The 24,818-nt window shown below is 41.1% G+C and overlaps 1 protein-coding gene across 11 annotated transcripts in view; it reads left to right on the top strand.

The window, feature by feature from the left end:
- The window catches only part of DTNB (dystrobrevin beta), a 420,990-nt gene that overhangs the window by 219,932 nt on the left and 176,240 nt on the right, over positions 1 to 24,818 (top strand). For 10 of the 11 annotated variants that reach the window (XR_004538818.1, XR_004538816.1, XR_004538817.1 and 7 more), the window contains 2 exons: positions 592 to 688; positions 23,100 to 23,120. Coding sequence is in view for 8 of the 11 variants with exons in the window: in XM_033938256.1 (XP_033794147.1) it covers positions 592 to 688; positions 23,100 to 23,120 (118 nt within the window). In the remaining 3 variants the exon portion in view is untranslated. The remainder of the gene's footprint in view (positions 1 to 591; positions 689 to 23,099; positions 23,121 to 24,818) is intronic. The other variant, XM_033938257.1, reaches the window with a different exon arrangement.

Raw genomic sequence — 24,818 nt, forward strand, 5'->3', positions numbered from 1 at the left:
AATCTTCTATAAATAAAAAAAAGAAATAGTGAGGCATTGTGCTGAGGTCAGGCAATGGCAGGAAAAGGGATGCATCCTTAGGTAAATTTTTCCTGGTGTCATCTAGTTACATTTAGAACATAAGCAGTGCTTCTGCTGGGTCAGACCAGAGGTCTATCATGTCCAGCAGTCTGCTCACGCGGCGGCCCATCAGGTCCAGGATCTGCATATTAATCCTCTATCTATACCCTTCAATCCCCTTTTTCTTCAGGAAAACATCTAATCCTTTCTTGAAACCAAATACCATACTCTGTCCTACCCCGCCCTTTGGAAGCGCATTCCAGGTGTCCACCACCATCTGGGTGAAGAAGAATTTCCTAGCATTGGTTCTGAATCTGTCTCCTCTTAATTTATCTGAATGCCCTCTCATTCTTGTAGTCTTTGAAAGTTTGAAGAATCTGTCCCTGTTAAATGCTCTTTTCTGTGATTAACTGAGGAAACTCTAATGTAATTTAAACCCATCAATTTGGCAGAATCGGTGTAAGTTCTCTTGAGTTTGTTTAGGCGTCCTCAGAAGTTTATTTTGTGTTTTCCTGTATGTTCCTTTTATAGGCAGAGGAAAGATGAACTTGAACAAAGAATGTCAGCACTTCAAGAGAGTCGGCGGGAGCTGATGGTACAATTAGAGGGATTAATGAAGTTGCTTAAGGTAAGAGTTGCTATTCTCTCAAGTGATGTAAGGGTTCCTTTTTCTTCAGTAGCTTATGTTTATCCTAGGACAAGCAGGCAGCATATTCTCACATGTGGGTGATGTCATCCATGGAGACCAGTATGGACAGTTCTAAAGTGTACTGTCAATAAGCTTTTGCAAAGCTTTGAGACTGCCCGCACGACGCATGAATGAGTGCCTTCCCGCCCGACATCAGTTCACAGTTCCTCAGTTCTTCATTTTCTGCGGAGTGAAGAAGTTGTGAATTCTGTCCATATTTTTTGCCTATTTGGCTCGTTTTTTTTTTTCTTCTATTATCTAAATAGTGTTTTACTTTCTTTACTTTTGCTTCAGTTTTTTCATCAAATTTTCAACGTTTAAACTTCTCTCAGTTGGGCTTTCAGCCTGTTTAGCCTTTGGGTTTTCAACTTGTATTTTTCTGTCTGTTTTGCAACCATTATGTTTTTTGACTTTGGTGCCAAGATTTTTCCTCTCATGTTGAGGCCTTCTAGTAGGTTCAAATAGTGCTCTCGTTGACAACGGCCCATATCGTTCACTTATCCGCACAACTGGTGCATTCACTTTTTAGGGCCGGAGCATTGAGTGGACTATTGTACCCCTCTGTCTTATTTGAAAAAATGCTCTCTTAAGGCTCAATGCATCCAGCAAGAGAAGCTTTTTGGAGCAGCCATGGCCTCCGAGGATAAATCAGCGCTAGCGATACCAATGCCTCCCTTGATGTCAGACTCAGTTCCTGCATCAGGTAAACCTGCTAAGAAGATGTCCTCATCTCATCCAGCATTGCTGGCATCTTCATTTAGTCCCTTCATGCAAGCCAAGTGTCAACACCACCATCGATCTTGTTCATGGCAGGCTGTGTCTCCATTTAGGCGTGCTTCCTCATCATGGTTATAGTACTGGCTGTTGAGCCAATGATACTGGTGCAGTCCTTCCAGGGTTTAAGGCACATGTGGCACCGATGCTTGCACTGACACACTCTGTACCAGCCCAGCCTGATCATGGCACATTAATGCCCCAGAGTACCGAACCTTGCTCTCCTAGTAAACCTACATCTCAAAGAGCATCAAGGTTCCACTGTACCAATCCTCACTCCTCTAATAAATCTAAAGGAGCCTCGACATCTCACAGTACCGGTTCTCATTCATCAACATCATCACAGGAGTTCTTCTCGATGTTCTCACTGTCATAAGAACATAAGAATAGCCTTACTGGGTCAAACCAAAGGTCCATCAAGCCTGTTCTCATGGTCACTAGTACCTGGTCAAAACCCAAAGAGTGGTAATATTCCATGCTACCAATCCAGAACAAGCAGTAGCTTGCCCCATGTCTTTCTCAATAACAAACTATGGACTTTTCCTTCAGAAAATTGTCCGAACCCTTCTTAACCAGTTGTACTGTCTGCTCTTAACACAAACTCTGGCAATGCGTTCCAGAGCTTAACTATACTCTAAGTGAAAAAAAATTTCCTCCTATTGGTTTTAAAAGTATTGTATTTCCCTGTAACTTCATTGAGGTCCCTAATCTTTATAATTTTTGAAGGAGTGAAAATTTGATCCACTTGTACCTGTTCTACTCCACTCAGGATTTTGTAGACTTCAATCATATATTCTGTCAGCTGTCTCTTTTCCAAGCTGAAGAGCCCTAACCTTTTTAGTCTTTCCTCATACGAGATATCAATTCCATCCCCTGACCAAGAAGTATCCATCTTCATCTTCTCCTTACAGAGAATTTCTTGGAGTTCAGATCTCTTTTCATACTGATACTAATCTTGAAACTATGTTGTCTGCTCCAGAGTCTATGGCATCCCATCAAATCCATCTTCTCCACCGCCCAGGTGCAGATCACCTCTTTTCAGGCAGATGGGGATGTTTCAGGCAGATCACCAAGTTTTTCAGGCAGATGAGAAAAGCTTTGCCTACTAAATTAGATTCAGACACTGAACTGAGAGCAGAGCTCCTTGAGGCATGAGATGAACTCTGGCTAACAAGGCAGAGAATAGTGAACGGATCAAGGTGAACAGTATCCCAAGGAAGGGAGGTTTTGGCATATATAAAAGAAGAACCATACAGTCACATGTATTTCCACTACCTCCCAGGTTTATTAGTTAGACCATGAACCCAACGGAACAGATTAGAGAATCACCTGAATGGGTTTAAGTGGAACTTCCTGGGACAGTAGTAAAGAAACTTGAAGAAATAAACAAGATAAAAAGTTCACAAATGACCAGGGAAAACTTATGGCTAAGCAATCAGAATAAGAAAGAGAAGAAAATAATGTGAATTTTGCTACATAGTAACATAGTAGATGACGACAGATAAAGACCCGAATGGTCCATCCAGTCTGCCTAACCTTACCCACTCTTTAAATTACTGATTTAAATTTTCATTCTTAGAGCTATTTCTGGGCCAGAACCCAAAGCTCTGCCCGGTACTGTCCTTAGGTTCCATCTACAGAAATCTATGTCAAAGCTCCTCCAGTCCATCTAACCCATCCTAGCCATCAAAGCCCTTCCCAGCCCATCTTCAACCAAATGGCAATATACGGACACAGACCATGCAAGTCTGGCCTTAGTTCTTCAATATTTACTATTATTTTCAGATTCGAGATCCTCTGTGTTCATCCCACGCTTTTTTGAACTCTGTCACCATTTTCCTCTCCACCACCTCCCTCGGGAGTGCATTCCAGGCATCCACCACCCTCTCCGTAAGGAAGAATTTCCTTACAATGTTCTTGAGTCTACCACCCCTCTACCTCAAATTATGTCCCCTGGTTTTACCATTTTCCTTTCTCTGGAGAAGATTTTATTCTACATTAATACCTTTCAAGTATTTGAACGTCTGAATCATATCTCCCCTGTCACTTCTTTCCTCTAGGGTATACATATTCAGGGCTTCCAGTCTCTCCTCATACGTCTTTTGGCACAAACCTCCTACAATTTTCGTCACCCTCCTCTGGACCGCTTCAAATCGTCTTATGTCCTTCACCAGATATGGTCTCCAAAACTGAACACAATATTCCAAGTGGGATCTCACCAACGACCTGTACAGGGCATCAACACCTTCTATCTTTTAGTGGTTACGCCTCTCTTTATACAGCCCAGCGTCCTTCTGGCATCAGCCACCGCCTTGTCACACTGTTTCTTTACCTTTAGATCGTCAGACACTATCACCTCAAGGTCCCTCTCTCCACCATGCATAGGTTATTAAGTGAGAAATTTGTAAAGGCTATATTGCACTGACATTTGCAAAGGTAAAGTGAAAATCCTGAGGTTTTTTCCCTATTTGTTTTCAGGCTTTCAGCTCTGAACAGACTTTAGATTCCCACCTTTGGGTTCTCTTTTTGTTCCGTGGCTTAATCACATGACCTGAATTGCCTATGTTCTGTTATCTCTCACCTCCCCCCCCCCTCCTTTTCTACTTTAGCCTGGATAGCATAGCTGAATTCAAATGTCTTCTTTGTGTTCTTAGTTAACTAAAAGTCTGATTTATTTGATAAAACTTTCTAAAAATGAGTGAATGGGAGTGACTTGGGCCCAAGTGAATAGAGATGTGAAAGTGAAAAAGTGTATATAATATTTTAATGAAGAAACATATGGTTTGTTCAACTGTTGGAATGAAAAGTGAACAAAACCAGTCTGGAAGAGGCTTTCTTAACCTTTCACGACTTCTAACATTCTTGTATGAGACCCAGGGCAAAACACTGGGAGAGGTCAACTGTTGCTATAGAAATGCCTGACCTATTCCTACATCCTTTAGGAGGAACTGTGAAAGAATTAAGAGGTATGTTTTAAAGTCAGATTTTAAAATATATTACATTGAGTTCATTCCTAATCTAAAGAATACTTTTCTACTTTAAATTATTTCTATTCCTTTTACCATCTGATTAGGTGACGTTTATTTTAGTGTATATACAAAACATATTTTTCAGGGAGAGATATTTTCCGTGTTTTGTTAGATTAAATTACTCTCTATTGCTCTGCTGAGCATAAGAGAGAAATGCAGGCTACCGAAAAAAAAAAAATAATCGGCATTTTGAAGCATGCTGTGATCAGAGAGACCCAGACTCAAAGTTAGAAACCCAGACAAGCTTATTTGCTTTTGCTTTATAGTGTATTTATTTTATCTCCTTTAGAGTCTGCAATCGTGAAAGGATTTTTTTCCTGTGCAGCACACTTTTAAATCTGTAATGGTTATAACAGTGGAGGCTAATTAGCTTCTTGTTGCATTATAATCCAGCACTAAGGTCAGAGAGACATACTGCTCTTTAAAGATATCTTCATATTTCTTTCTAAGGGTAAAATTATTGTCTATAATGATGCATATTCCTGGAATCCTTTCTGGGTTGTTTTTTTTTTAGAATTAAGGATCTTTTGCCTGCATATAAAAAAGGCACTGTTTAAGGATATGATATATTTTCCCTTCTAAAAGAAACATGTTTTGCATTCCATTGGTGGGATACTGTGGGCTGCCAGCTTCACTGTACTGAGACAGCACCAGGGTCAGAGAGCCTCTTTGATTCATTCATTGTAGGAGCAAATGTTATCGTTTGTCTTTATGTATTTCCCAATATATATTTTTACTTCTTTTAGTTCTTTATAAGCTGTTTAAGAGTTTATCAATTTATTTTTAGAAATATACCTCTTTTTAAGACTAAATAGATTTTAGAAACCTTTTGTGTACAAATATGCATATGAACCTCTCTGTGCAGTAAGTCATGCTTTATTTATGGAATAAACAGGGGAAACAAAACCACAAACTCAAATACACAAAGTAAAGAGTGGAATTGTCCTAATAAGACTGGTGAACACAAGCTATTGTAAAAATATCCTTTTATTCATCCAATAATTCAAAAGACTTTATTAATCCAATAACTCAATGACTCAACATGTATATGTTTCGGCCGAACAGGCCTGCTTCAGGAGTGTTGAGAATCTTCTCGGTTATACCAAATGTTGTTTTGAGTGATATCTAAATACTCAAATCAGTGCTACAGTATGGAGTCTTTTACCACAGTGCTTGAAGCCAAACAATCCTGGGCGAGTCATTGAGATATTGGATGAATAAAAGGACATTTTTGCAATAGCTTGTGTTCACCAGTCTTATTAGGACAATTCCAATCTTTACTTTATGCTTTATTTATGAACATATGTTAACTTTTTCTACAATTTGTTTTCAATATATACTTAATTTTCTTTATTTCTTTAAAAAGTATTAAGTTTTAGTGTAGTAACTTCAGGAATTTGTTTGTTTGTTTCTGTATCAAATTGTATGCCATAAATGAAATAAGAAAATGTATTGACTAATCATGTGGCGCTGGAGGAATGATGTCATATAGTGTATATAAGGAGATGTAAGCTAGCAGACCACTGAGATATTCTACAGACAGACAATTGAAACAGCTGTGAGAATTCTCCCTAGAACAAAGGTCTTTGGGGCTTTGTTTTATGGAAAGGCCACATTATAATTAATTGACATTTTAATATAAATTGAATAAATTTTTTTATTGAAAATGTATACCTTTGTGCAAGTTATTGGCTTGGGGAGCTGTCATGTTGGGCTGGATTGCAATTATCCTAGTTCAGGCATTGGATTTTGATGAGCCTCCTAAAGGGCTCCTCAAGTTGCCTCTTTATACTTTACTAGCTGATGCCCCGGCGTTGCACGGGTATTTAATTATAGCAATAACACTGTAAATGGATTCAAATAAAGATACTTTATAGTGGTGAATGAAAGTATTTTTTTACAGCTTAATAAAAAGTACAATATTCAAATAATAATGTGAAATATTTGACAAAATGAATACAATACAACTAACGCAAAACGTGATTATAAACAACAATTTTAGTTTCACCTCCTGGAGCAAGAACATATAAATTCTTGGGTGAACCCACCCTTGAGCAAGCAACATAGAGTTGTGGGCCGCGAGACCCCCAGAACATATCACCCCAGGTAGTGAGGGATCTGCATACCAATTTTTGTTCAAATCGGTCAAGCCGTTTTTGAATTACAGTGAGAATGGTAGCTTTTTACATTTTTTCCATTGACATGAATGGGTGAAATCTGATTTTCTGTTTGTAGCTCCGCCCATGTGTGCAGGGGGGCCACGAGACACCCAGAACATATCACCCCAGGTAGTGAGGGATCTGCATACCAAGTTTCGTTCAAATCGGTCAAGCCGTTTTTGAATTACTGTGAGAATGGCAGCTTTTTACATTTTTTCCATTGACATGAATGGGTGAATTTGATTTTCTGTTTGTAGCTCCGCCCACGTGTGCAGGTGGGCCGCGAGACCCCCAGAACATATCATCCCAGGTAGTGAGGGATCTGCATACCAAGTTTCGTTCAAATCGGTCAAGCTGTTTTTGCGTGATCGCGGCACATACACACACACATACATACACACATACATACCTCCGATTTTATATATATATATAGACTTAAGGAAGCTATGTTTAAGAACTGTGAAACTCCTCTCACACTTCCCATAGCTCCAAGGAAAATTGACTCTTTGTACAGAATACAGTCGTGCCCGGGCTTTGATAAGCCACAGTTACCACACTAGTCTTTGCTGGTTGTTACCCACTCTTTAAAAATCCTCCAGCACATGAGTGTATGCTAGTGCGCCATCAGGCTGTGAAGGTCGCACCATGGATAAGTTTGGGTGCCACTTTACCAAAACTCTATGTTGACTAGCAGAGTTCTGAGCTATAATGTCTTTGTCATTTTATCTTAAACAACTCATAAAGAGACTGGCTGATTTTGAGCAATATATTCCACCTGATTGTCTTCCAGAGTTTCAAGAAACTACTCATAGCCTCCTTCAAACTAGAAAATTCATGGCTAGATTAACATTTGATGCATTTGATGTGACATCTAGAGCATCGGCTATGTCTATTGCCATGAGATGTCTCGCATGGCTTCGAGTCTCTGACCTTGATATCAGCATTCAAGATCGCTTAGCCAACATTCCTTGTCTAGGAGAAGAATTGTTTGGAGACAAAGTCGAGGATGCAACGCAAAGACTTACTTGACATGAGCAGGGCTGGGCTACTTTAGCAAGGTTTAAGTCTAAGACTCAACCATCTATATCTTCCCAGAAGCCTTCTTATTCTTCTTATAAGAGTCACTATCCAGCAACCTAGTCCTCTTCTAAACCTTCACCACAAAAGAGACAAAAAACAAAAATACCTCAGACTTCTGCTCCACAGAAATCAACTCAGTTTTTTTGACATGCTACTAGAGAGCAGAGCCACAATTCCTCCAACACAGCCACCTCCCCAACCCATCGGAGGCCGTCTTCTTTTATATTATCATTGCTGAACTCTCATTACCACGAAAACTTGGATCCTCAAAGTCATACAGGAGGGTTGCTCTCTTCATTTCAACACCATTCCTCCAAACAACCCTCCAAAACAGTCCTCTTTTACTTCTCAGTTTGATCTTTCTCTGCTTTTGATGATGTTCAGCATGAAACAGTAATCCAACATGGAAGCCTCTCTGTGGGGTTCCACAGGGCTCTCCATTGTCCCCTCTCCATATTAACATCTATATGACCACCTTAAAGAAATATGTCAAACTGCTTTTGAGACAGTATTCACATATGCTGATGACATCTTCATCTTATTAGAAGTAGACCCAATGCTGACCAACTTTGAATCAAATATTAACTCTTGTATTTCAATATTACAAACCTATTCAAATGAAGCTCAATGAGGCAAAAATTAAATTATTGTGGTTTGGCCTGAAAATTGATCTTTTACCTTCTTCGATAACTTTGAGTTCTGGAGATCTTTTGAAGATAGATTTTTCAACTAGGATATTGGGTATTTTGTTGGACTCTTCCCTTTCCTTTCAAAGTCAGGTGAATCATCTTAAAAAAAATGTTTCTTTAGTCTTCGAATGTTACAGAGGGTATGTCAGCTATTCTCTTGAACAATATAAAACCCCCAAAAAGGGGAGTGCTACAAAAATGGCAAGAACAATAAGTCTCCCTTGACTGAAAAGAACGGGTGAAGGGCAGAGACCGCCGGACCAAAACCAGCCTACCACAAATTATTAAATGGGAATGGGAAGCCCTCAGTCTCACAGCTTGCAGTGGGAACATGTCCCTAATGCACCAGCTGTCACAATCATAAACCTAGAAGGGTTTGCCCAGTTAAATTGAACTAGTGTACAAGTATGCTGAAAGTGAAAAGTGAAGTAAATAAATATCAATAAATGTTCACACAAATTTTGTAGCGGATTGGTTCAGCTATCTCTGTCCCCCAACCGGGGGTCAAGTAGCATCCAGAATCAACCGGGCTGGCTAACTCCATCTATTTCCTAATTCCAAAGTACCCCCTAACTCCATCTATTTCAAAATTCCAAAGAAGATGAGAGGTCTTCATCTCATTCTCGACCTCTGAGCTCTCAACAAATATTTAGTCAAAGAAAAATTTCACATGCTATGCCTGGGGACTCTATACCCACTTCTAAAAATAAAATGATTGGCTGTGCTCTCTAGACCTCAAAGAGGCCTAAACACATATTCCCATACATCCCGATCACAGAAAGTTCCTTCGTTTTCGTGTAGGTCACCATCTTCAATACAAAGTTCTACCATTCGGCCTCACTTCCTCTCCAAGAGAGTTCAGAAAATGCCTAGTGGTGGTAATGGCAACCCTTCATACCTATGGGTTTCAAAAGTTCCCTTATCTGGACGATTGGTTGCTAAAAGCTACTTCGCCTCAAGCAGTGCACTCAGCTACACAGGCGACTGTAATTCTTCTGAAGCTTCTGGGATTCAAAGCCAGTTTTCCAAAGTCTTATATTCAACCATCTCAAATATTGGAATTTGTAGGAGTTGTTCTCAACACCAATCTTCTACGAGCATTCTTTTCCCAGCAGAGACAAAACGCCTTGTTTTAACTTGCAATCATGTTTCTACTCTGCAGAACATTTCAGCAAAACAAATAGAAACATAGAAACATGATGGCAAATAAAGGCCAATTGGCCCATCTAGTAACCATTATCTCTTTCTCTCTCCGAGAGATCCCACGTGTCTATCCCAGGCCCTTTTAAATTCAGACAGTCTCTGTCTCCACCACCTCTTCTGGGAGACTGTTCCATACATCTACCACCCTTTCTGTAAAAAAATATTACCTTAGATTACTCCGGAGCCTATCACCTCTTAACTTCATCCTATGCCCTCTCAAATGAAAGAGACTCGACTCGTGTGCATTTACATTATATAGATATTTAAACATCTCTATCTCTATCACATCTCCACTCTCCCGCCTTTCCTCCAAGTCTGTCCCCATATGCCTTATGAGGAAGACCACATACCATTTTATCAGCCTTCCTCTGGACCGACTCCATTCTTTTAAAATCTTTTTGAAGGTGTGACCTCCAGAATTGTACACAATATTCTAAATGAGGTCTCACCAAAGTCTTATACAGGGGCATCAGTACCTCCTTTTTCCTACTAGCCATACCTCTCCCTATGCAACCTAGCATCCTTCTAGCTTTCGCCATCACCTTTTTAATCTGTTTGGCCACCTTAAGATCATCACATGCAATCACACCCAAGATCTGTTCTTCTGTCATGCACATAAGCTCTTCACTCCCTAATCTGTACCGTTCCCTCGAGTTTTTGCAGCCCAAATGCATGACCTTGCATTTCTTAGCATAAGATTTTAGCTGCCAAATTTCAGACCATTCTTCAGGCTTCGCCAGGTCTTTCTTCATGTTATTCATACTATCCGGGGTGTCTACTCTATTGCAGATTTTGGTATCATCTGCAAAGAGGCAAATCTTACCCAACAACTCTTCAGCAATATCATTTATAAAAATGTTAAAAAGAAATAATGCATCTCATGGGTCACATGGAAACCAAAGTTCATGTAACTTCCTTTGACTGACTTCATCTCAGATCAGCTGAATAGAACCTAGCATCTCAGTGGTCTCAGGCCATGGATGCCTCATCCCAGCAGATCAGAGTCTCCTCACCTCTTTGTCAAACTCTCCAATGGTGGTTGCAACTGGCAAATCTCTCCAGAGATTTGCTCTTTCACATCCCTCCATGTATGCATGGGGAGCTCACCTAGATGGTCTCTGGACTTAGGGCCTGTGGTGTACTCGAGAGAGGGCATTGCACATCAACCTGTTAGAGATTTGGGCAATTTGCGATGCCCTGAAAACATTTCAGGATCATCTTTTCAACCAAGTCCTTATCCAAACAGACAATCAAGTTGCAATGTACTATATCAACAAACAAGGGATAACGGGCTCTCTTCTATGTCAAGAAGTTCTTCACATTTAGAACTGGGCAATGCCCTGGCCCACAAGCTTAGCAGATTTCTTCAGCCGCACAAATGGGCTCTCAACTCCAAAATCTTACAACCCATCTTCTCGCTCTGTGGGAATCCTCAGAAAGACCTATTTGCATCTTCCCACAATTACAAATTACCTCAATTCTGCTCCAGACAGTTCTTTCCTCATCATCTGGAAGCAGATGCATTTCTTCTGGATTGGTCACATAAGTTCCTGTATGTGTTTCCGCCAATCCCTCTAGTTCTGAAGATGTTAGTCAAACTCAAATAATAATCAGCTAACATGATTCTCATAGCTCCTTTGTGGCTCAGACAACCTTGGTTCTCCTTTCTACTTCAACTGAGTGTCAAGGATCCAATTCCATTACAGATATTTCCAACTCTACTCACTCAGGCCCAGATGCACTAAAGCCAGTGATTGTCATTAAACCTGTTATGATAGCTTTAGCAACAATCACATTTGCTGACCCGATGCACAAAACAGCTCACTTCATATTTTTCCCCTCGATCACCCATTTTCTGATCCAGCAATACAAATTAGCAAAAAACCCTTGCAAACTAGCCAGGCGATTGATACACTAACATCATTTAGTTATTCACAAAAAACCCCCAAGGATTTTAACGATCTGAAAAAACTGACAGGTCTGCCTGTTTGGGGGGGGTTTCATTTTTTTAAATAGCATAGATATTTTGCATGTGTTACACACGCAAAATATCTGTCCCATAAAAAGCAGCCCCTTTTCCACCGATAATGGCCCTCCCCGATGAACGTGACATCGGAAATTTCCCCTGCCCCCCTCCCCTCTGTGCTAGCAAAAATTGGCAGGAGGGATGCCCACTCCCTCCTGCCATGCTTCCCCCCATGAGAAAAAAATGTCAGGAATGATGCCCACTTCCTTTTGCCATGCAGACCCCCCTCCCCCTGGCAGCAGTGAAAAGGCAGGAGAAATGCCCACTCACTCTTTCCACCAAAGATCCACCCCCACGTCGGGTGCCTCTCCCCCAACATCCCCTACCCTCCCACTCCTCCCCCCTCCAAAAATGGCAGGAGGGATTCCCACTTCCGCCTGCCACTAGAGGCCCCCAAAACCTCCCCACCCTGAACCCCTCCCCATACCATTCAAGTAAGTTGAGAGCTGCCAATTTGGACTGGTCTTCCCCTCCCTGGTGCATATATGATGCATGGGGAGGGGCCTAGGACCCTGATTGGCTCAGACTCCTCCCAATGGGAGGCTAATTAGGCATCTGAGCCAATCAGGGCCTTAGGCTCCTTTCCTCTGTATTCTGGGATGCGTCTTGCTTGACTGTGAGTTTCTGACATGGACATTAATCTTCAAGATCACTTAGCCAACATCCCATGTCTTGATGAAGAATTCTATGGCAACCATGTAGAACCGATCCCTCAAAAGCTTACTCAGCATGAGCATTTCTGGAACTTTTCAACAGATGTAAAACTAAAAGTCAACAGTCTAAGCCTTCTGCAAAGTCAACTTCTTATTCCTACAAGTGGAAATATCTGACATCTTCTTTTACTAAGCCTCCACCACAGAAGAGACAAAAACAATAGATGCCTCAAAACTCTCAGCCTGTGGCCGCTCAAAAACCAGCTCAGTCTTTTTGATATGCTTTTAGAGAGAATGGCCAAAATCCCTCCTCTTCAGCTTCTTCCCCAACCTATCAGAGGTCGCCTGCAATTGTTCCATCTTCATTGGACTCTCATCACGACAGACTCTTGGGTCCTGAAAGTCATCAAGGAGGGTTACTCTCTCCGTTTAGTAACCACTCCTCCAAACAACCCTCCAAGAGTTCTCTTTCACATCACAGACGTCCCTTTTTCTTCAGGAAATCGAAGCTCTGCTTCAACTAAATGCTATAGAAGTACCGGTAGTTCCCTCTTCTCAGAAAAATCAGGGGTCCTACTCCAGGTATTTTCTAATTCCAAAGAAGATGGGATGTCTTCATCCAATTCTTGACCCCTGAGATTTAAACTAATATCTAGTCAGAGAGAAGTTTTGTGTGCTATCATTAGGTACGTTATACCCTTTCCTAGAATGAAACAATTACCTGTGCTCTCTAGACATCAAAGAGGCTTGCATACATATTTCCATTCACCCTTATCACAGAAAAAAAGCCCTTCGTTTTCGGATAGCTCATCAAAACTTTCAATACAAAGTTCTGCAGTTCGGCCTGGCTTCATCTCTAAGAGTATTCACTAAGTGCCTGGTGGTGATGGCAGCAACCCTTTGTACTCACAGGTTATAAGTGTTTCTATATCTAGACAACTGGTTGATAAAGGCCACATCTCCTCCAGCAGTTCAATCAGCAATACAGTTCACGATAACTTTTCTTAGCTACTAGGGTTTGAAGGCAACTTCCCTAAGTCACAGCTTCAACTCTCTCAACTACTACTTTTAATAGGAGCCTTGTTAGACACCGTTCACCTCGGGGCATTTCTACCTTAACAAAGACAAGCCATTTTGCTTCATCTTTGCACTCAAGTCTCTACTCTGCAATCCATTTTGACAAGACAGATGATGCGATTCATGGGTCGCATGGCCTCCACAGTTCGTTACCCCCTTCACAAGACTTCATCTCAGAATAGCTCAGTGGACTCTAGTATCTCAATGGTCTCAAGCTTTCAATCCCTCAATGGTCTCAAGCTTTCAATCCCTTATCTCAAAAGATCAGTCACCTTACTCCTTCATCAATCCCTTCAGTGGTGGATGGATTCATCAAATCTTTCCAGGAGTCTGCTGTTTCATGTTCCAGCACATCAAAAAGTACTGTACATGTATATTTGGGGGGAGGGAGGGGGGCTCATTTAGACGGTTTCAGGATGCAGGGTCAGTGGTCTGCTCAAGAGAAGACATTCCACATCAACTTATTAGAGCTCAGATCAATTAAAAATGCTCTAAGAACTTTTCAAGAGAATCTTTCCAACCAAGTACTTCTTGTTAGAACAATAAATCAAGTAGCAATGTACTTCATCAACAAACAAGGGGGAACAGGCTCTCTCTTTCTCTGTCAAGAATGCCTGGAAGCACTGGATGCAGGCAGGCATACGTACACTAGATGAAGTTATATCAAATGGGAAAATGCTTGGTTTTTCACAACTGCAACAATTTTTGGTATTTCAAAGTCTCAAATTTATAAGTGGTTGCAGCTGAAGTTTGTTTTTTCTGGATTTTCTTCTCTATGGATACTTTGGGGTCATCTCTATGCAGTTGAAGCAAGCCATTCAGAAGGGGTTCCCTGATTGGCGAAATTTTAAAAATCAGTATAGCTTGCAGGTCTTATGCTTGTACACAGATTTCCTAGGACATCATGCTGCCCAGTGGTATAAATTAATATCTGGTTATATGAATAAGAAACTAAAAACTAGTCTTAGAGACATTTGGAGCATTGAGATAAAGCAGCAGATTTCTGCATCTTAATGGCCACAAATTTGGACTTGGAAGATGAGATGTACAGCATCAGCATTTATGAGACAAACATGGACCCCATGTTCATTTGCAGAAATTAGATAGTTCTAAATCTAATAGATGGTGGCACTCTCATCTTGATATAGGGACACTGGATCATCTGCTGCTATTCTATTGTCCTTTGATACTCAACTTTTGGGAGTCAATATGGGGACAGATTAATACCATACTGGAGTCATCGATTCCATTGACATATGATGTTGTCATATGTGGGATATATTGCACATTAAACCCTCATTGGATAGGTATAAATGTCGGCTTTTCCTTATTATGACCGGGATAGCCATGCTAATGGTTACTCGCAATTGGAAAAATTAGGATCGCCTTATTTTTCCTTTTTGGTGGGCGAACTTATGCTTAAGTTATAAATATGAGAAAATGAGTGCTGACTTACTAAGGCATACTAAGATATTCAAATTAGTTTGCGGTCCATTGACGTCTTTTGTGGATTCGTTATAGTTGTCCTTTATCTTTATTTTCCGTTGTTTTAGCACTCACACACCCAGGGGAGGGAGGTATATCTTTTGTTTGGTATTATTCCCTGATGGTAATGTTGGATGGGGGAGGGAGTTATTTTTGTATTGATACTGATTGATTATAAGTGCTTATTTGATTATTATTCTTTGTATGTATATTGTATTGCACGTTTTGTTGGTATTGAAAACTAAATAAAGATTAAAAAAAAAAAAAGAAGCAGAATGCATATGGAACTGGGCGATTCCTGAAACATAAGCCATTTATGTGCAATGAAAACAAAATACTTGAGTATCTGACCAAATTCATGTAAACCGTTCTGAGTTCCTTTGGAAGAACGGTATAGAAAATTGAATAAATAAATACTCTAACCGACAAACTAAGCAGATTTCTTCAGCCACACGAGTGGACACTCAACTCCAAAGTATTGCGCCACATCTTCTTACTATGGGGGACTCCTCAGATAGACCTGTTTGCATCTCTCCACAATCACAAATTGCCTCAATTCTGCTCATAACAGTACTCTCCTCATCTTTTCGAGGTAGATGCTTTTATTCTGGATTGGACAAAAAAAATTCCTCTGTGCATTTCCATCAATCCCTATAATTCTCAAGACCTTAGTCAAGCTGAAGAATGAGTCAGCCACCATGATCCTGATAGCTCCTCAGTGGTGTTGACAACCTTTGTTCTCCCTTCTACTTTAGCTGAGTGCCAAGAATCCAATTCCCTTGCAAACCTTTCCATCTCTGCTCACTTATAGTCAAGATTCTCTGTCTCTCTGTCACATCCCAACCTGTAATCTCTGCATCTGACAGCTTGCTACCTCTCAGTCTGACTCCAGCAGATTTTAATCTTTCTGAATCAGTACAAGCCATTATAGCTGCTTCAAGAAATCTTCTACTTAGCAATGCTATCAACAGAAGTGGACTTGCTTCAATTTGTGGTGTACTCTCCATCATCTTCTCTCCCTTCAATGTTGGATTATCTTCTCCATTTATCCAGTTCTGGACTGAAAACCACTTTGGTCAGAGTTCTTTCAATGTTCCTGTCAACAATACATTTCTGTCACTCATCCTCTTGTTTCCAGGTTTATGAAGAGACTTTGCAACTCCAAACCTCCACTCAAACTACCTTCAGTTGTCTGGGATCTTAATCTAGTTCTCGCTAGTTTGATGAAGCCACTATTTGAACCACTGGCATCTACTCATCTTAAGCTTCTAACTTGAAAACTGGTCTTCTTTATCTTTGTCACTTCTACTTGTCGAGTGAGTGAGCATCAAGCATTAATCTCTGATCCACTGTACATATCTAGACTCTTAATACCTCATAGCACACAACGCTTACTTCGCTCTACTGGTCAGAACCTTCTTTCAGTCCCTTCCCTAAAAATTATTGGCACGAGAAGGGCTGACATATTCTCTGTGACGGGTCGCCTATGGTGGAACGCCCTTCCACAATATATTCGTAATGAAAAAGACATTTTAACATTTAAAAAACTTTTAAAATCTTATTTATTTAGAGATGCATTTAATATTTAAAAGCAGAATATGTCTTGCTAAAAATGCTGTGGTTTACCACCCTTTTCCTTTTGTTCTTTCCCTTTTCTACTCTACTTGAAAATTGTAACTTTCATCCATTCCTTCCCGAATTCTTGTATGTTTATGTCATAAAATTGTTAAATGTGAACCTCTTTTATTTTTGATTTGTACATCGCTTAGTGATTCTAATAGGCGATCAATCAAATTTGCTAATAAACTTGATAAACTTGATACACAGTATTTCATCATGATAAGGTGGTTCTCCAGACCCATCCAAAATTTCTTCCAAAAGGAGTCACAGAATTTCACCTGAATCAAACCATCATTCTTTTAGTCTTCTTCCCAAAGCCTCATTCTCATCCTGGAGAAATAGCTCTTCATGCACTGGACTGTAAGCATACTTTGGCTTGCTACATACAAAGGACTAAGCCTCACAAGACTTCAACTCAATTGTTCATCTAATCTAATCTAATCTAAATCTTGGGTTTATATACCGCATCATCTCCGCAGATGGAGCTCGACACGGTTTACATGGTTAGGGAAGGAACGGAACTCCAGTGGAATTATATAAGTATGAGAGAAGAGAGGTTGGTGTGAGAGTGCCAGGAGCGGGACGGGGTTACGTTCTGGAGAAGAGCCAGGTCTTCAGATGCTTACGGAATGGTAGAAGGGGGCTCAAATTGCGGAGAGGGGAAGGGAGACTGTTCCAGAGCTGAGTGATTCTGAAAGGGAGGGAAGAGCCAAGTTTACCAACAAGGGAGATGCCTTTTAAGGAGGGGTAGGATAGTTTTAATTTTTGAGTGGATCTAGTGGAAGTTGGATTTGAGGAATTCCAGGATAGAGGGATAAAAGGAGGAAGGATACCGTGGAGGATCTTGAAGGTTAGGCAGGCACATTTAAAGTAGACCCTGGAAATAACGGGAAGCCAGTGGAGTTTGGATAGGAGCGGTGTGACATGGTCAAATTTACTTTTTGAGAAGATAAGTTTGGCCGCGGTGTTCTGGATTAGTTGGAGTCTGTGGAGGCTTTTCTTTGTTAAGCCTAGGTAAATGGAATTGCAATAATCCAATCTGGAGAGGATAATGGATTGTACGAGGACGGCAAAGTGTTTTTGGTGGAAGCAGGATCTCACTTTCCTCAGCATGTGAAGGCTGCAAAAGCATTTTTTTATCAGGGAGTTGAGGTGGTCGTTGAAGGATAATGATGAATCTATGGTGATGCCCAGAACTTTGCTAGAGAATTCCAGCTGTAGAGAGGAGCCTGTGGGCAGTGGGATGGAAGTGGGTAATTGATCAAGTTTAGGGCCGAGCCAAAGTAGTTTAGTTTTGGACTCGTTCAATTTCATTTGTACAGTGTGAGCCCAGGATTGAAGTTTGGTTATGCAAGAAGAAATGTTAGCTGCGAGATTGGTGAGGTTCGCGTCGGTCTCGATGAGGACCAGGATATCGTCGGCGTAAGTGTAGAGTGTTTCTAGGGGGGATAGGTGGAGAAGATTCAGGGAGGACATATAAATGTTGAAGAGGATGGGAGAAAGGGGGGAGCCTTGTGGGACTCCACAAGTCGGTTTCCATGGGGAGGAAGAGGAACCATGTTTGGTGACGGTGTAAGAGCGAGAACGTAAGAAGTTCGAGAACCAGTCAAGGACTGTAGAACTAATGCCTATCTCGGAGAGTAGGAAGATTAGAATGTCATGGTGGACAACGTCAAAGGCAGCAGAGAGGTCGAATTGAAGGAGAACGGCAAATTTTTTGTGAGAGTGAAATTGTTGGATCTTCGAGATTAGGGAGGCCAGGAGGGTTTCGGTACTGAAGTTGGGTCTGAAGCCGTATTGATAGGGTAGGAGGACAGAGAATCTTTCCAGGTAGGCTGAGAGTTGGGAGGAGACGATGGACTCTAGCAATTTGGTTAGGAGCGGAATGTTTGCTATTGGGCGATAATTGGATGGGGAGGAGGGGTCTAGGTCAGCTTTCTTCAGTAGAGGGGTCAGTGCAATGCGTCCCATTTCAGGGGAGAAGAGGCCCGATGATAGGGCAGAATTTATGAGTATGGTGAGAGAAGAGATGGCTTGTGTGGGTATTTTCTCAAATAGATAGGATGGGAATGGATCCAAGGTGCAGTTACAGGATTTCAGTTTCAGGCAGAGTTTGAGGACCTGCGAATCGGATACTTGCTCAAAGGTAGTCCAGGATCTGTTGACTGGGACGGGGGTGGGGACCTTTGTAGTAGGATCGGGGGAGGCGGGCACCAGAGGATTGTAGGAGACTACGGGAGGGAAGGAGCTTCTCAAGGCGGTGACCTTTTCATTGAAAAAGTTTGCTAGTAGGTCCACTGATGGGGAGGAGGGAGGTATAGAAGGGTTGGTGTTGGGAGTTAAGGAGCGCCAGATATTGAACAGCATACTGTTCTGGTTTTTTGAACTGGAGATCTTGTCACCATAGAAATTTTTCCTAGCTCTTTTGAGTGTATTGTTGTAGAGTTTAATGTTGACTCTCCAGATTTGTTTATCTGCGGGGGATTTAGATTTTTTCCAGATGCGTTCCAGGGATCGACATTTTTGTTTTAGCATCCTGTGTTGTGGGAGGTACCAGGGGGCCTTACGGGAGTAGGAGATGGTTTTGGTGGACAGCGGGGCGAGAGATTGGTAGGTGGATTCTGAGAGAGTGGTCCAATTGTGCCAGTTGGTTGCAGAATCTGATGGCTTAGGATTGGATGAGAGAGTGTCAAGAAATTTGGACCAGAACTGATCACTTGAAATTTTCTTGCGGAAAGTAATGGACTTAGAGGGCTGAGGAGAGGTTCCAAGGTGAGACATGAAGATGGGGAGACAGAAGGTTCCTAGGTAGTGGTCGAACCAGGGAACGTGGTCCCAACGGATATCATCGGTTGAAGTTTTGTAATCCGTGAGATCGAGGAAGCTGATGAGGTCTAGTGTGTGGCCTTTTTCATGGGTTGGAGAGGGGGCAGGGGGGGAGAGGCCGAGAGAGATGAGGAAATTATTGAAATCGGATGCATCTTTGCTGGAGGTGTCATCAAGGTGGAGATTGATATCTCCGATGATCAGTAGTCTTTGGAACTTAAGGAATGCGTTAGATATGGTCTTGTAAACAAGTTCGGAGGAATTGCTCCAGGGGGTGGGCGGGCGATAGAGTAATAAGATACCTAGTGGGTGTAGATGGAGTTCATCTCTTTTGATCCTAACAGACTGGACCAGTCTGTAACCAAGATAATTATTTCCACATGGCTAGCAGACTGTATTTCCTTCTATACTCGGGCTGGGCTACAGGGACGTGTTACAGCACACAAGGTCTGAGCTATGGCAGCATCAGTGGCTTTCTTATGTTCCACTCCCATTGATGAAATTTGCAAAGCAGCTACTTGGTCCTCAATGTACACATTCACATCTTACTATTGTCTGGATTCCTATTCCAGGCAAGATGGTTATGTCAGCCAAGCAGTATTACAGAATTTATTTTCTACTTAATGGCCAACTCTCCCTCCATCCCATTCAGTAAGCTAGGGCATCCTATATGTGAGAATATGCTGCCTGCTTGTCCTAGGATAAAGAAGAGTTGCTAAATGTAACATGTGTTATCCATGGACAGCAGACAGATATTCTCACATCCCTCCCACCACCCCTGGTTGGCTTCTTAGCTTGCTTACAGAACTGAGGTACCGCGAGCCAGCACCTTCTACCACTGTTCTTATGTTATGCATAAGAACAGCGGCAGAAGGTCTGGCACAAAGGCCCTCAAGACAGAAAAGGAAAGGGAAAGGAGGAAAGATGAAGAAATGAAAAGAGTGTGTAGAAGCAACAAAGTATCCAGCATGGGAACAAGATAAATTGTTTTGCTTCATTAATGCTTTAAGTCGAAACTGCTGGTTATACAAATTGTTCTAACCCTGAAGTCTCACTTATTGAAACATTTGAAGTTTATAAACTACAAATATATTTATTGAACAGTATTTTATAGTATTAGATAGTATTAAACAGCAAGTAAATAAAAAAGAAATAAAGACAAAAGAAAATGTAGAATAAATAGGAAAGGAAGTTTTAAGAGGAGTTTTTTTTCCTGTGACTTCATCAGGAGCAGTAAGTGAGAAATCATATATGGAACCTTGATTGGGTAAACAGCTTCAAATTCTGAGGCATTTTTCATCCCTATTAGTAGAAAGAAGCACTTTGGGTTATTGCAATGTGAATATTGGGGTTTATTAGTTTATATTTAGCAGGAGCAAAAGCCAGAATGGATGGTGGACCTTGAAGCCACTTCAGAGAATGCTGGCAGGAATATGCAGATGTACTGCTAACTCTCCCCAGCAACCTCGCTGAAACCATTTCCTTGCACCTCTGCTCCCTCTGGCACACTGAAAATGTGGAGGTTTATGCATTTGAACTTATTTTTTCCATCCTCTGCACTCTCAGGCTCCTGTCTGTGTTCAAAGTCACTGATCTTTCCTCCACCCCAGCAATCCAGGCTGTTGGGGTTCTTCCAACCTGGCAATCACTGTTGTTCATTATCTTGATTTTAGATTCTTTTATTTCATGCAGCAATACTTGCAGTCCTGGCTCTGACAAGCCCAAGTTCTCCTTTCTCTCACTTCTATCCCGGTCCAGAAGTTGAAGATGCTACATACTCTGAGGGCCCTGCTTGTAACTGCACCACTCAGAAACATTGTTAATGGCGTGATATATCAGATTTTACTAAACCGATGCACTAATCTTGGCAGAATGTATCTTTCTCATAGATCTCAAGACCTTCTGAATCTACTGACCAGAGAGAGGTCAGGATCTCAAGAACTCCTCTTACTCTCATCTGTTATGCTTCCCCATCAGACCAGAAGTCATCTTATCAGAATCTTTAACAAAACCCATGGAAAAGAAATACTTATAATGTAGTGTTTGACATTTTATTCTCAGTATATTTGGAACCGGACGTATGGTTGAGATGGATAAGTTGTCCTCTCTCCCTCTCTCCCACCCTTCCAAATTTTCAGAACTGTAGCAGGAACTTCAACAAGAAAATTCAGTACAGGGTCTGTGAACCCTCACATGCTGATGAGCTATGTAATGATTCCATCAACAGTCACCCAGGAGCGGATGGTTCGATTTGAGGTATCCTTGGAGGATACTATTGAAACAGGATATTTAGGGAGTCCCAGTAGAGAGATTTCAATAATGGTGAAAGAAAGCCAGGAGGGTTTAAGAAGAAGGCAGAGTAAAAGACTCAAGTTTTCCCTGTATTCTCAGCAGCCTATAGTTGCAAGGAAAAAACACAATTTGAAGTGTCTATCCAAATACTAGAAGCCTAAAAAATAAAATAGGAGAGTTAGAGTATAATGGTACTGAATGATGAAATAGATATAATAGGCATCTCAGAGACCTGGTGGAAGGAGGACATTCAATGGGACACTGTGTTACTTGGGTACAAATTATATCACAAGGATAGAGTAGATCAAATTGGGGGGGGGGGTTGTGTTATATGTTAAAGAGGGAATTGAATCAAATAAAATGAACATTCTGCATGACATACATAGCAGTGTGGAATCTTTATGAATAGAAATTCCATGTGGGAAGGGAAGGAATATAAAGAAAGGGTTATACTACTGTCCCCAGGACAAAATGAGCAGACAGATGAAGAAAGACATGGGGAAAGCCACTGCTTGCCCTGGATCGGTAGCATGAAATATTGCTACTCCTTAGGTTTTGTCTGGATACTATTGACCTGGATTGGCCACCGTGAGAACGGGCTACTGGGCTTGATGGACCATTGGTATGACCCAATAAGGCTATTCTTATGTTTTTATGTTCTGTTACTATAGAAACCTGTGTGAGTTGGCCAGCCATTTCAGAACTGTCAGCATATGAGAGCTCACTTGCCTCTTGCTGAGTTTTCTCGTTGAAGTGGCTACTATGGGTTAAGCAGCATGCACCAAAGCTAGCAGTCCTGTGGTGGCAGACCCAGATGGTAGCAGCATTGCTTTGGTGCCAATAAAATTTGGCCTATATATTACTTATAAAGCCTTCAGGGGTTCTTAACATAGTCCTCAGGACACATCCAGCTAATCGGCTTTTTAGGATATCCTCAATGAGTATGCATGAGGCATATTTGAATACAATACTTCTCTTGAAAGAAAACCTATCTCATTCCTATTTGTGGATATCCTGAAAATCTCACTAGTTGGTTGGGACAAAGAATTCCAGGTCACGTGGGAAGACTACAGTAGATACCTCTTTGGGGTATTTAGAGTCTTTTAATAAAGATTAGTGTGAGTTATCTGCAGCAGGGCCCATAGGAATAAAATGTGTTCTGTGGCATATAACATGAGCTAATCTTTAGTAAAAGACATCCTTAATTCTCTTACAAGTCATATGTTTCATTTCAATAATGTAATAGTAAATTTAAAGGATGTAATACAGCAATTTTGGTGGTGTTATTACCTCTGAATTTCTTTAACCATTGTCCCTTCCTACACACATTTATACAAGTCAAATTGAATTTCTGTTCGGTTTATTGTACTGTTCTTTTAATATGAAGACTAACATGTCCTGTTTCTCTTTTCACTTTCCTGTTTACCATGGGCCCTAGGAGGAAGAGCAAAAGCAGGCAGTAAGTTGAATTTAGTTTGCAGGCATTCTGTTTCTGTATGAACAACATAAAATCTCCCTTAAGAACATTCCTTTGAAAGAATTTTATGCAACCTGTAATGTTTTTGTTCTAAGCACTCTTCTGCATACTAAGCTAGATCTTTTTCAGAGTCTAAGCATAAATATGAGCTAATTAAACCTCTTACCTTATCCAAATTATTTTCAGTAAATTCATTTTCTAGGAATGTTCTAGCTCAAACCACAAAATGTAGCCTGCTTAAACTTCTACAAAAACAATGCCTCCAAAGCATCCTACATAATTACACGATTTAGTTATATAATGGTCTCTCACACTGCCTTGAAGCTTTAAGTTTCATAATACTATACTTAAGAGCCTCGATGAACTATCTGATGCTGTAAGCAACCTCTGAGACCAACTTGTTTCAGTTTCTTTATTCCTTTTGAGCTAGAAGGAATGTTTCTTTGTGGTGCACAGGACATACGAGTCCTGACAAGTGGGGTTAATTTCCCCTAACCACAAGCTGTGCAGAAAAAAATCATCTACAATTTCTTTAGCTCTGCTTCTTTCCTCAGTGGGCTGTACTGCATCTCTTCAGTTTTCCCTTCTGCAAGCAAGCTGGAAAGTGTCTTTCTGATCTGCTCTGAGAAGCTTTATTTTCAGGGTTTTTTAATCCAAATTCTGAGCCTTTCGGTGCTCAAGAGGTCCCCAGTAGCTCAGGAGCAGGTCTGCCTTGGAGAAGATGCAGACCCTCTGAGTAACAGTCTGCGGCTATGTTTCTATTCTCAGGAGTAATCTAAGAAAATACTTCTTTACAAAAAGGGTAGTAGATGTGTGGAATAGGCTCCCAGTAAAGATGGTGAAGACAAAAACTGTGTTTGAATTCAAGAAAGCATGGAACAAGCAAGTGGGATCTCTTAGGGAGAGGAGGAGATAGTGGATGGGCAGACTGGAAGGGACATTTGGCCTTTATCTACCATCATATTTCTAAGTTTCTATAAACAATTTGACAATTTAGAAGTAGTAAGATGTTTAATCAGAAATTTTCATTCAAGTGCAGAGTCTAACCAAACAACCAAACATGTACCCCTGGATTCTATAAAGGTGTTTAAATTTGTGCATCTATATCAGAGTGCAATCCTGAGATGCACATGCAACTAAATTGGGTAATGAGACAATTAATTGGGCGCTAATAATCGATGTTCCAATGCAATAGGTGTGTCATTCTAGACAAGCAGGTTGTCTCCCCTTGGCCGTAGGACATCTGCAGGAGGAATCCACTCTGGGTTTTTTCTGTGATCCTCCTACTTCACTGGGAGCTCTACTGCCCTCTACAGTTTTTCCCTTATACACATGAACTGGAAGGAATGTTTCTGTTCTGCTCTTCCTTTTTACTTTATTTTACTTGGTATTTATCAGTTAATTTTCAGTGTATTCGGTGCTTGGAGCTTACCTACTTCAGTATCAGCTCTGCCTGTGTAGACAAGAAGTGGACTGCGGTGTGCAGCTGACAGGCCAATCCCTTGTGGTACCTGTTAGCCAGCCTGCACAAGTATTTTTGGAGCTTGGGACCATCCCCACATCCCTCCCTCACCTAACTTCTTAGCAGGGGTTTGAGCGTAGGCTGTCATAAATCTGTAGAAGGCTCAGCGGTGTCTTGTAGGATGCTGGCTGCATGTTTCACCTCTCCTGTCTGCGGGG

This window comes from Geotrypetes seraphini, chromosome 3 (genome assembly GCF_902459505.1).
Source record: "Geotrypetes seraphini chromosome 3, aGeoSer1.1, whole genome shotgun sequence".
Taxonomy (NCBI): Eukaryota; Metazoa; Chordata; class Amphibia; order Gymnophiona; family Dermophiidae; genus Geotrypetes; species Geotrypetes seraphini.